This window comes from Pyxicephalus adspersus, chromosome 7, assembly GCF_032062135.1.
Source record: "Pyxicephalus adspersus chromosome 7, UCB_Pads_2.0, whole genome shotgun sequence".
In the NCBI taxonomy this organism is placed as follows: domain Eukaryota; kingdom Metazoa; phylum Chordata; class Amphibia; order Anura; family Pyxicephalidae; genus Pyxicephalus; species Pyxicephalus adspersus.
In genome coordinates, this window is record NC_092864.1 from 65,959,828 (window position 1) to 65,972,500 (window position 12,673).

At 35.2% G+C, this 12,673-nt stretch overlaps 1 protein-coding gene across 1 annotated transcript in view; it reads right to left on the bottom strand.

Annotated features, from left to right (window-relative positions):
• Positions 1–12,673, bottom strand: part of ANKAR (ankyrin and armadillo repeat containing) — a gene marked incomplete in the record, with an annotated part of 42,975 nt that overhangs the window by 2,009 nt on the left and 28,293 nt on the right. The window contains 9 exon segments of the mRNA XM_072418815.1: positions 310–509; positions 1,392–1,438; positions 3,273–3,469; positions 3,955–4,064; positions 6,983–7,100; positions 7,326–7,484; positions 8,723–8,845; positions 9,693–9,799; positions 11,504–11,665. Of these exon segments, the coding sequence (XP_072274916.1) occupies positions 310–509; positions 1,392–1,438; positions 3,273–3,469; positions 3,955–4,064; positions 6,983–7,100; positions 7,326–7,484; positions 8,723–8,845; positions 9,693–9,799; positions 11,504–11,665 (1,223 nt within the window).

Sequence of the window (12,673 nt, forward strand, 5' to 3'; positions counted from 1 at the left end):
AACTATCACCTTACTTGCCATTGTATTACTGATACAGGAAGTAGATAAACACAACAAAAAGAAAGGCACCATGTGTGCTCTTTCGTGATTGTTTTCAGTGACAGAAATGTGTCTGGAGGTGTTTTTGTTTTTTTATTGCTGTCGGTGCCCCTGTTAATAAGGTAAGTAAAATCCTTACAGTATACAATCTCCTATGTGTTTTTAATTTGTTTTTAAATGTACAACACAGTAGTTTCTCTTCAACATTTAGGCATCAGTGAACTACAATGAACAGCAGTAATATTTTTGTAATGTGTTTTATTTGGTCACCTTTTGTTGAAAAGGCTTCACATTTCCCAGATGAGCAGTCTTAGGTCTTGTGGCAATAGAAATGGGTACCGGCGATACCGCTGAGATTCTCTGATGGTTAGGGTTGGCTGTCGCAGGCTTTTGTGGCACACGAATTACTGCAGACTTGGACAGGTAGCGATTATTCCGGTGTGTAGTTTCCGAGTTAAGCTCTTGGGTTTCTAAATAAGTGTAAAACACACAATATAAATATCAATGTACTCTAAGTACAACAGCATATGTGTTAACACTTGTTACAATGTTTTTCAGCATTACCATATGCTATCTTTAATTGAAAAACCATAGGTTTATATATTGCAATTTCATATTTTCCTACTGGAGACATTGGGACTGATTTATTAAAGCTCTCCAAGGCTGCAGAAGATACACTTTCATCAGTGAACCTGGGTGATCCAGCAAACTTGGGATGGACTTCTTATAAGTCATTTGCTATTTGTTAGCAAATGTTTTCAATCCTTGACCAGATCCATTCCAGGTTTGCCATATCACTCAAGTTCACTGATGAAAGTGTATCTTCTCCAGTCCTGGAGAGCTTTATTAAATTAGGTTTATTTTCCATAAGTTCTGCTCTGCTGGAAAATGTTCCCAATAGTGACAGACCACAAAAAAAAAAAAAAAAAACAAATTCTGTAAATACAGCAGCACAAAACATATTTTAGACATTATGTCCCACCTCCATTATTTTTTTCTACTATGTTTAGCACTTCCCCTTTACAGAAGTATTGCAATTAAATGTTTCTAGTGTAGTAAAAAAAAAAAAAACTCTCTCCAAGACTACCAGTCTGCCACAACACCATTAACACTTGTCTACAGATAGCTGGAGGGCTGATGTTTTAGGAGGAATCTCTAATGCACAGAAGAAGTACCATGAATCCCACACATAAGTATTTAATATGCTGTCTGCCTTCTCCAGGTGGGGAATTATAATCTATAAAACATCTACACATCCCACTGATTTCTATGACATTTGTTGCCTACATAATTATGCAATGCAGTAAGTAAAGAAAATTAAGCAACGATAAAAGAGCATTCTAAGATCTTACCTTTCCATGAAGAAGGATTAACAGGAGGGCCACCATTTTTTACCAAACTAAAGAACAAAAATAGGCAAAATCAGCACCAAAAGGTTGACAGTTTTTTTAATTTTTCTTGAACTTTCTAAATGAGTCTTTGCATAAAAAACACCCAAGTCAACTGACAGTATTATTGGTAGATTTTGTTACTTTTAGAATCATTTTTAAATAATTTATCAAGGTAGCAAATAAATATATTACCTTCGGGAAAAACACAGGTAATAGTCGTGCATAGCTGGGCCGTAGTTATAGATCTTGATGCATTGCTATTACCAATGATGCTTACATATCCATATGTTCATATATTGTATAAAATTTTCTGATTGCAACATTTAGGAATTTTCGAACAAAAAAAATTACCTCCAATCAAAAGATTGTATCATGCTACCTAAACTACTTGTGTCTTCTCTATTGAACCCACAAATGTTCTCCTTTTTTTTCTGAATTTACATACAAGTGTCCAGATATGGCAAGATAAGTTTCATATGGAGGAAAAATATAAACATGAGGTGTAAATTGTGTGCTTAAGTTTACTGTATATAAAACCCTGGATCAAAACAGATGTTCAATATTTCTCCTAGATTGTAAGCTCTTCGGGGCAGGGTCTTCTCCTTCTCCTATGTACATGTATGTATTCCTGTCTGTCATTTGCAACCCCTATTTTTTGTACAGCGCTGTGTAATAGGTTGGCTCTATATAAATCCTGTTTAATAATATTTCCTGCAGTATAACAAGGTCACTGTTACACCACAGTACTGAAATGACTGGCTGGGAGTTTTCTAAACTACTGAACATAGGTGGCATTTTAGAAAAAGGAAGGGCAACCTGTGTTGTCTGGTAGGGCAAAGGTAAACGGTGTGATTTCTGCCTAGAATTATTTTCTGTAAAATCTTAGTAATTTTAGGAAGTCATTTTACTTTTTAAAGCCCCAAAGGAGAAACGTTTTTAAAATAAACAGCTTGTTGTCAGAATGGTAACATCCCCCTCTCCACTATGAAATCCCAAGAAAAGGAGAGTAAATTGATTTACATCTGAGGTCCTTTAACTTCTGTAGGCATGCTATTACCCTGATATTTGTCTGCTCAAGCTGGTTTTATTCTTACATTCAGGCTATCATTTATAGCATATCTCTCTATATGATAGTGTATGATGGTAGTCATACTGGTAGTCATACTTAGCTGGGCAGGGCAGGAAACCCTTTTCCGGTAAGAAGGAAGTCTTGTTCAGTTCAGGAGTCACACAAGCAAAGGAGCAATGAGGATCAGAAGGAAGAGAAGGGACTTTAAATTCAGAGTGGAAAAGACAAACTGCTTAAGGAAAGAGGAGGGACGGGGCCGTCTGAAATTTTGGTACATTTTAAAACATTCCCAACATCACAAGAAAAACAATTTTTGTGAATGGAATAAACCAAGTGAACAATTTACATTTGTATCCTCTCCTATCAATACTGCCTACAAAGAAATAAATATTTATTTTATGACAGTATTTTTTATATATTGGAAAAAACACACCAATGAAAATTGTGCTTACACTGTAACAATGTGGCCAGGCTTTGGGCATTCAAATATTTACAAATTCCTAACATCTGGTAAATAAGCTAAAACAAAAGCACTCACTAACCCTTTGTAGGAATTGTGGAGTGATTCATCCTCAAACTTACACTAATTCTGCTAGAACAGTAGTAACTTGGCAGCCTTCTAAACACTACCATAAACCCAGAGCAGTTGCACAGAGATTGTATTGCTGGACAGGAGGTGAGTATACAGGACTTGACTTCCATTTGTGTGCTTATTCTGCACTAAAAGTTATTATTACAGACAGGCATCACAGAAACAAAATGGTATTATATACCTGAGGGAGGGCAGTCCTATTTTTTTCTGACAATCAAATTCTTCTGTAAACTTTTTGGAGATTCTTCCATCCTTGCTAAGGTTATTGATGAGTTGATTATACAGAGCTGGTTGGTTCCTGCATTCCATTAATAGAAGGCGATATGCAGTACGGTTGAATGTTAAATATCCCAAAGCATCGGCACAGGCTACTCGAATCTTTGTACATGACAAATATTAGGCGTTAGTAGAATATATTTTGCATATATTTAGATTTATTTAACTCAAAATCTATTTATTAACTATAAAACCATAGAAGGCAGATGATCAAGTGCGTGGGTTTTATGTACAGAAGAAAATGTAGGATTTGTCTATGGCAACTAATTAGATGTTTCCTTGTATCCCGCAAAAGCAAAATGTCAGCTGAAATCTCATTGGTGTTTATAATTCAGGACAAATATGTTTACGGCATATTTTATCGGTATTTGCCAGTGAATGTGTTCTACATATTTATTTATATGAGCATGTAAGGTAAGGTATACAAACCTGAAAAAGAAGAAACCACATGTTGGCATTACAGCCAGATAAATTTACTGGTCTCAAATCTGCATGAAAAGGTGCTAATAAATATTTTATCATTGTAATGCCTTTGGAAACTAAAAAAGATTATATATATAAAAAAATTTGGGAAATATGTTCATTACCTCTTCTTCCTCAGATATTAAATGGTTACAAAGGCACTCCACAGTTCCTAATGCAGATATAGCTTCTGGTATGCCTGCTCTTGTGTGAGCCAGTGATGCCAGTAACTCCGCTGCACAAACACAAAAACAGAAACGACAAAAGCAAATACTCATTGCACGAACATAAACTATAAAATGAGAAAGTGAAATTTAATGGACATAATCATTTGAAAAACAGTCCACATATAGAGGAGTAAGCATCAAAAATGTTTATATGAAAAGTAAATAAATGTATGCCGATATATTACCCAATGTTACACAACATATATTTCACTCCTCACTTATAAACAGAGAGTTAGAAGCCATATATCATTGTGCCCATAACCCCCATATACTCACCTTAGTTCTGTTCACTCATAGCAAATTAATGTTCAGAAGTCACAGGACCTCTTGGCACTATTCAATATTAAAAAGCTTGGGACCTGATTGGCCTGGCACAGGGCCCGGGTCTAACAGATGATTGTTAGGGCTGTGTATTGTTAAAGGACCCCGGGATGTGATGCCACCACAACCAGTCAGTGGCTGCAGAGAAGCAAGGATACTTATCCCTTACACTGCCAAACTTTACTACAGGTCTCAGGCTGCAGTCTGTAGTTGATAAAGCAGATAAAATGCTACCTCAAAATGCCCAGTCTACTGTTCATCTAAAGTGAATAAAAATTTGCTGTCTGGTTTATAATTCAAATGCATGAAAACAATGTTGTCTACATGTTTCTTGGGTAGGACGAACCTTTGAAAATCAAAGCATTACCTAAGTCAGCTCTCTTAACGTTTATACACCTGCACAAAATGTTTAGATTTCATTGATAGGTGATAATTTTGTCATGATACCAACTTACAAAAAATATATACATTTTCGGGACTGACAAGGCTTTATTTTGATAGTATTGCCTTATAAATAATATTTTATTTTCTACGTAATCTGATACAAAAAATATGCTTTTTTCCAGTTTGATTTTGTTTTTAAAGTACTATGGAAAGTTACCTCCACCAGGTAATGTCTTCTATAATGGCTTTTTTAAATAGACCAAAAGACACGTTGTCATGTGCACATAAAATACTATGGTAAATATTTTGTTAAATCATGTTAAACAAATAAACTTTAACAGCTTCTTTAATTTGTATAAATGTATTTTTATTGTCCCTCCTCTGGATATATGTCACACTTACCTCTTCCTCACTAAAGCGCAGGCATCTCTCTACCCAAACACTTTTATTCAATACCAACAAGGTTTGATGCTAATACACTTATCTCTGCACTGGCTAGCATTGGGCTCAAAAAACATACCTTCTGAGTTCTGTGCAATCACCTACCGGTAGTTATTGCCTACATGTATAGTAAGATTTATCATTTATATACAAACTGTTTCATGGACCTATTTTGAGATATCTATAACCTTAATATGGATCTATTAACTAATCATTTTTTTACATGAGTAGCTTTGCAAACATGTTTTTTATATGAAAATAATTATCATGTATTGTATATTTTTGCTAGTACTGTCACTGGTTTTCCCACAAATCCTCTGAGGGATCCTATACCAGCGAAACGCGTCAGGATCCAGTTTACTGCTCATATACTTGTTTACTCTGTTCACTTTGGCAGTTGAACTATGTCGAATAGAAAGTCCCTGTGAACCCCCTATCTATTGTGAAGTCTTGTACAGGAATGTTTGATGAATATTTGTGTTTTTTTTTACTGAATAGAAATATTGTTTAGATTCACAATGAATTGTACATGAAATTATTTAGCTAAAAATCCCCCGCTTTCCCTTTTCCTTTATCACAATATCTATGATAAAAGGGGTTTGGCTGCCATATACATTTTAGTGACAATTGGGAACACTTACCCTGTTGACATTGAACATTGTATTTTTATTGAAGAAAAAAGAAAATACACAAAAGTAATCATACAACATATAAACAAAATACACACAATAATTACACTCCTCGACAAGCTTCTAAGACACAGAGCAGACCTAAGCTGTCAAAATGACAACAAAGTCACACCAAATATACTAGCAGAATGGATGCAGTATGGCAGGGGAGGGCCAAGGCAGAGATCCATACATAGATGATGTATTTTAGGGGTTTTTTTGGGATTCCCTAGGTGCGCAATGTTTTAAATCACCTTCAATAGCATATGACAAGTACCCTTAATAAACAGTGTGAGGTTTAATGCACAAACTAATACATGCATAAATCTAAACCAAACAAAATTGAAAGCTATTACCGGTATTAGCGCTATTACCTTCTAAGCACAGTGACAGACCCATCCATTTACTTCAAATTTCAGTGGACATTATTAACACATATTCCAATAAAATTGTCTGTTAATCCCGATAATTGTAACAAGTAAACTACATACTATTGCTTTCAGTGAAAAAAGTATGATTTATATAATATCTTTTTACTTGGCAGTGTATTTGTATGTAATCTGGTAGGTATCGGTATTGTTCTCTAAATAAATAACCAGACATTTTAATAAACATCACACCGAATGGCAGACTATGGTGTTTTGTACCATAAATATGCATCCACCGCTGAAACAAGTGATTGGAATGTTATAACATTTACTAATTTTAAACCTGTTCACCAACTTGCACAAAACTTTACCAATGCATGCCAGTCTAATATTGAGCATGCATTAACCATAGCTAGCACAACTATCAGAACAAATTTTAGACTGCCTCACCCTGCAAGCTCTACCTCAACCACGGCTGGCTCAAGGGACAAACTATAGTTACTGCAGGACTTGCAGGGAGTGCTGATTAGGGTAATGTGTGGGTTGTAACAAATCAGCATGCATTGGTGTGTTTCTGCACTCAAGTTTTGCTCAAAAATATGCTTTGCCTTTGGCTAGACTTTAATAATTATTGCTGGGTTATTGTCATTAACACATTTTAAGTCACAGTGCAAAATATATACAATTATACAATTTAAAGCAAATAAAATAAAAAATGCTATATACTGTATTCATATCTCCTACCTGCTAACACAACTGTGGCTGACTTCTTTGCTTGTAGGAGCTTAGACAGTATTGTCAGACCCCGAGCAGAAAGTGATACTTGGTCCATGTCCACAATAATTCTGGACAAAACAACAATCTACAAAAAAATTGGGTGACATGGTTATCTGAAAATTACCAGGTGCCATCTTGTGTTTCATTTTATAGAGGTTTACATAACAGCTACATTTCCCTTAAATGAACCTGCAATTATGGACCAGTGGCTTGGGCAGCAAGGTAAAAGGGGACAATGCCAGACAGAACATTTACCATAACAACAAAATAAACTGGAGGTGTGAATAGTTTTTGACCCAATGTACTGTACCTGGAATGCAGCATTTGCTTTCTCCGCTTCATTCTCCGACTGAAGGAAAGGTTCATAGATGGATATTTCTACACCTCCATTTTTCAGAAGACAGAACTGTTGTAAGGTATTGTTATAAGCAAAAAGAGCTAATGCATGACCTGCCCGCAAACATATATCCTGAAACAAATTAAAGTATCATCATAAATTTCAGCATTCAAATTATATCTATAAAAAGGACAGAATCTGTAACTATTTGAGTAGGTTAAAAAAATGATTGAAAGGTTTTTGACATGGGGAAAGATTACCACTTGCAGAACAGTTTGTAAAAGTTACAAGTCTCTTTATTGCGTCAAAATAGTACAGCTTTCTTCAGCCAAACCAAACAAAGGTAAATATAGCTTCAGAGTCCAACTGAGCAGTTTAGAAATCATTTAACAGTCCATTAGTCAAATAAACAGCCTTCAGGCCAAAGAAATACAGCTCCTCAGCCAAGCTCACATCAATCCTTGTCTGAAGCTTCCTTGCTCCAATTCCATATCAGACATAGACATAGCCATCTCTGATAGCAGACCTGTGCCATTTATAGCCAGACCTACTGTATTTGGGTGGAATGGGAAGGCCAAACCAGTACTCTCCTTCCCATTTCAAAATCCAGTCCCTGAAAAGAAATACCCAACAGCAAACTCAGAGTTGCTTTCTGCTAATCCTGCACTTGTCCCCAGAATACACCTTTTTTATATAGAGCCCTTGCTCTACATAGGGGGGAAACATACCTCCTATCCCGGACCCATCCCTGTGGTCCTGTACAGTTCCTAAAGCAAACTTAAAGTCTGGATGTCTGTGTGTCCTACAGGTGGAAATGCTTCCATAGCAATGCCCTACCCGTGGAATCTCCTATAACCTTACCCAACAAAATATTGGGCTGTTAAGTCAAACTGTCCAAAGATATTCAGAGATATCTATAGAAGTCTGCCACGGAGCAAAGAATGTGTGAGCACATTTAAAGTACTATGCACAATCTCAAAATGGCTAAATTTCAATATCGTGTGTTCATGAACCCAGGACTTACAACACATTTCTTTTTCTGGGCTTTTATAAATTACTGAATCTTTACCCCACTCCTCATTTCCACAACATAATTGTGTAAGTGTACTGTAGGTCATGATTAGAACTTGAAAGGCTTACTGAATTAATGCAGGAAGTGTGTACATAACACACCAGAACTCTAAATTTCTTACAGAATCAACAGAAATTTGTTTGCATTTATGAATGATACAGCAAAACAATTTACAGTGGGATATTAAACAGACCAAAGCGCACAAAAGTTAATTGTTAAGGTTCAGGGTAAAGGATAAAGGATATCATTTTACTTTATTACCTTTGTAGCCTAAATAACTAAGAGACTAAGAAAATACCTTATCTCCGGAATAAAGAAGATTAAGAACATCAGTATATTTAAACCCTTCTTTCTCATGCAGGAGACTTTGCAAGCTGGAATTTCTCAGGACAACACAAGCTATAGTACAGGCAGCTTCAACCTATTCACACAAAAAAACAAGATGTATGAATAATGGAAAAATAAATCTGTTATAAGGCCGGAGTGGGCCAGAATGTTTATTTATAATTCTTGCAAATAACCCCCTTGTAAAAAGAGAAATGTTTCTGGGACTAGCAATGACTACTCAAGAGGCCCATGGTACAGGAAGGAATCCTTTATTTTTATCCCCACAAATAAATGGCACTCAGTAGTTTTTAATTCATCACACAGCCTTTTCCAAACAGAACACCAACCCTTGAACAGTACTGTTTAGGTTAGCTAGGCTTCATCAGAATATACTGATAGTTCTGCTCAGCATGTAAAGAACCAATAGGAACAAAGGACAAATGGCAGTTTATATACTGACCTAAACTAGTATTCCTGTCCTGATCAGAAAAAGTCAGTTGAATTAGTACAGTTTTTGGTTTGGTTTTCTAGTTCAGAATTTGTGCACAGCGCTACAAAGTTTTCATGTCCAGGAAATCCATCTGCTTTCACATAAAGGACAGAGATGTACAGCCCATCTTTTACATTTCAAAAATAAATACACTAGAAATGTTGTTTTAGGGTTAAGTTAAGGTTTTAAATGGACCAGTCATGAAAATGAAATCATTTCTAATTTTACTCCACTGTACATATGAATATAATTACTTTCACTGCGTAAGGTAGCCATGTTTGTAAGTTTGTAAGTCACTTATCCAATGTCATTTTTGTTCTCTTTAACCTGAATAAAAGCATACAACATAAATATAAGACAATGCAAAATGAAGCCCAGCTATACTAAAATAAAAAAAGGAAAAAGGTGCCTAAGTTTGCCTAAGATAATTACTGCTGGGGTAATGGACTACCTTAATCTTTAGAGAACTGTGAGTTTGTAGAAGCAGAACGAGAATCGTTAGCGCTTGTTCCTCCACTATCTTCTCCTGTGTGACTGGGTTATTTATAAGAGCTACACCTGTTTAAAATTAAAATAGTAATATTCTTTATCATTAGGGAATTTAGAAAGCTCAATACATGTTATTCTTCCAAAACAATTGTCTGTTTCAATTAAGATGACATGAAAAAAACAAAAACATTGAGGTGCACTTTTATGATCAATGTAATAGTGCTCTGTAGCACACACATGTGTGGAAATCACTCCAACACTTAATATATCCATGGAAATGTTATTCTTTATCATGGGGCTTCCCAGTATTTCCTCTTTTTAAAACATACCGTCACTTACTACATAATAAAGTAGAAATAAAAGCCTAATGTATTGGTAAATTAATAATTAATAGGTGTGGGCCATATAGTCCACAGTGATACATAAAATACATTTTCTACTCTCACTTTCTTCTCTTGACTTATTTGACCCACATGTGCAATGTCTATACCACCATGTACACTAACTAGTTTATTAGTACTTTATTTTTTTTTTTTACATCTTTAACCAGCACAGCTTTGGTAGCTGTAATTTCTGGTGATACTAATATAATATTTAGTACTTTTTTATCACATCCTGTACGATTTGGGGTATTTTATTCAAATTTATTTCTGGCATACACCAGTGTCTCTTGCTGTTCCCAAGATATTTTCTTTACCTTTTATACCTCTGATTTATCCTACCTACTTATGGACATAGCAAAGGTATAAGTGGAGCACAATGTAGAACCAGAGACATTTTAGAAGAGGACTACATGGAGAGTTATGTGGATTGACCCAGGAACAGAGATCTTTATTTCTTCTAAGGCCCTGTCATAGAAAAAAAATACCCTTGCTAAGCCCATAACCCATTTTTTATAGCTGTTCTGCTGATCCACCTACTGGTTTCAATAATCATAAGCCAAAATGCAGGCAGGGTAATTGGTACTCTTTTTGTAGTATCTTATACTTAGGCATCCACATTGCAGCTATTACTGCACTTTGGTTGTGCTGCCTTTTTTCCACATGTACCAATGATAGTTTCTGGGGGAGACAATTATCCTAACTGCATGTTTTTAGAGGTATGGGGGAAGCCAGAGTGCTCAGAGGAAACCCATACAAAGAACATGCAAATTCCTTGCAGGTAGTGTCCTGGCTCAGATTCGAACCTAAGACCCAGCACTGCAGATACAGAGTGTTAGCCACTGAGCAATAAAGCTGGTACCCTTAACCTGCTATTTGTTTTGATCCTGCAAATCAGTAAGTACTAAAGCTAGAAGACCACCTTGGTAGCCAGGTGTACCAAGATAATGGTAGTGATGGTGCAAGTATTTCTTTCATGACCAATTTATGTATTAATGCAAACATAACCTGAAAAATAATAAACTTCTGCAAACTGAAACATGAAGCCTTGTTAAAAATGTAAGAAAACATTTTTTACTCACCCACAAAGAAGAATGGACTAAAAACTTAAATAAGGGTGACATCAAAATCCTTTCAGCAAGCTCTTAAGAATGCTAGGTAATCCAGATCTCACAAGATGTTCCTCCAGCATTATTTTTTTTTTTTCGCACATGTTATGGGATACTGATGTAACAAGCAGGCCTTGCCTTCTAATGCAAGGACCATTTATTATCATATCTTATTGTTTGATTTTAATTTAAATTCTGAATGATATAAGAAAGATAATGCACTGCATAGGCCTAAAAACAGTATATAACACATAAAATATACAATATATTGAGAAACAACATACCAACACACATTGTCCCCAACGCTGTAACAATGCTCAGAAGTGTTCCCTCCGCCACTTTTGGGTTTCGCAACAGTCGCACCAGAGGGCCAATACCATTACCTTCACATATTTGGTCCTGGTGATGTTTGCTATCTTTACATAGAGCTATTATTGCTTGACCACCTGTAGATGCCAAGTAAAAATTTGTAAAAAATTGTCAATTGCCAAAATGCACTCAGCCCTATTTCAGGAAATTGCTAATGACGCTCATTCTGGGCCCATTTACTTCTTCGTGTTGCAATAACATGCATTATGTTGCACATTAACAAATACATCAAGGAAGCCCAATAAGAATAAAAAACCTGCTAACATGCCTTTTACATTCCAAAAGAACACAGGACTCCTTTACTAAAGCAACATACTACAACACTATTGTACATTCATGTGGCACTGTAAAGGGGAGTTGCCCTAATAGATTTGGAAGTTGAAATGAACCATCAAAGCCTCATTACATTATACTAATAACTATTACTGACTAGTTTATATATTTAGATGTTCTAATTTCACCTCTGGTGATAAAATGCTCTATAGGTTGGGGAATATTTAAAAAAAACAAATATGCATAGTATAGCACATGTTGAAATTCATCTGTTTTTAAATTTAAAATGTTTACAAGAAACATTCATGACTAAAACTGTTTTTTATTATACTAGTTCTTTTTACAATTGACCTTTATTTATTATTAGGCATTAAACAAAAAAAGAAGAATAATGATTATTTTTTTTAATATAATTCAAGTTTGGTGCTTTTCGGACATCAGTGAATCAATGACTCTAGCTTGTATGGAAAGTACCATTTCTAACAGCAGTTCTGTGAGTTTGACTACAAATACATAAAATATGAGATTTAGGTAAGTGAAGTAGACATACTGTACTGTCTAGCTCTGTGTGACTGATTCCTGGAAAGCTATAATGTTATAATTTATTACAAAGAGGAAAGTCTGATACTTTTATATATTATGTCTTAACATATTAATAAAGAATGGTAAATACAGTGTATATACATATTTTGATATAAAATGTCACAATGTGAATGCTTCATGATAAAAAAAGTCCTTTTTACAGCTATTTCCTGTCATGGATTGAAAATGTGAAAATGTGATAATAAATAAACTACGTAATTTATTATAAT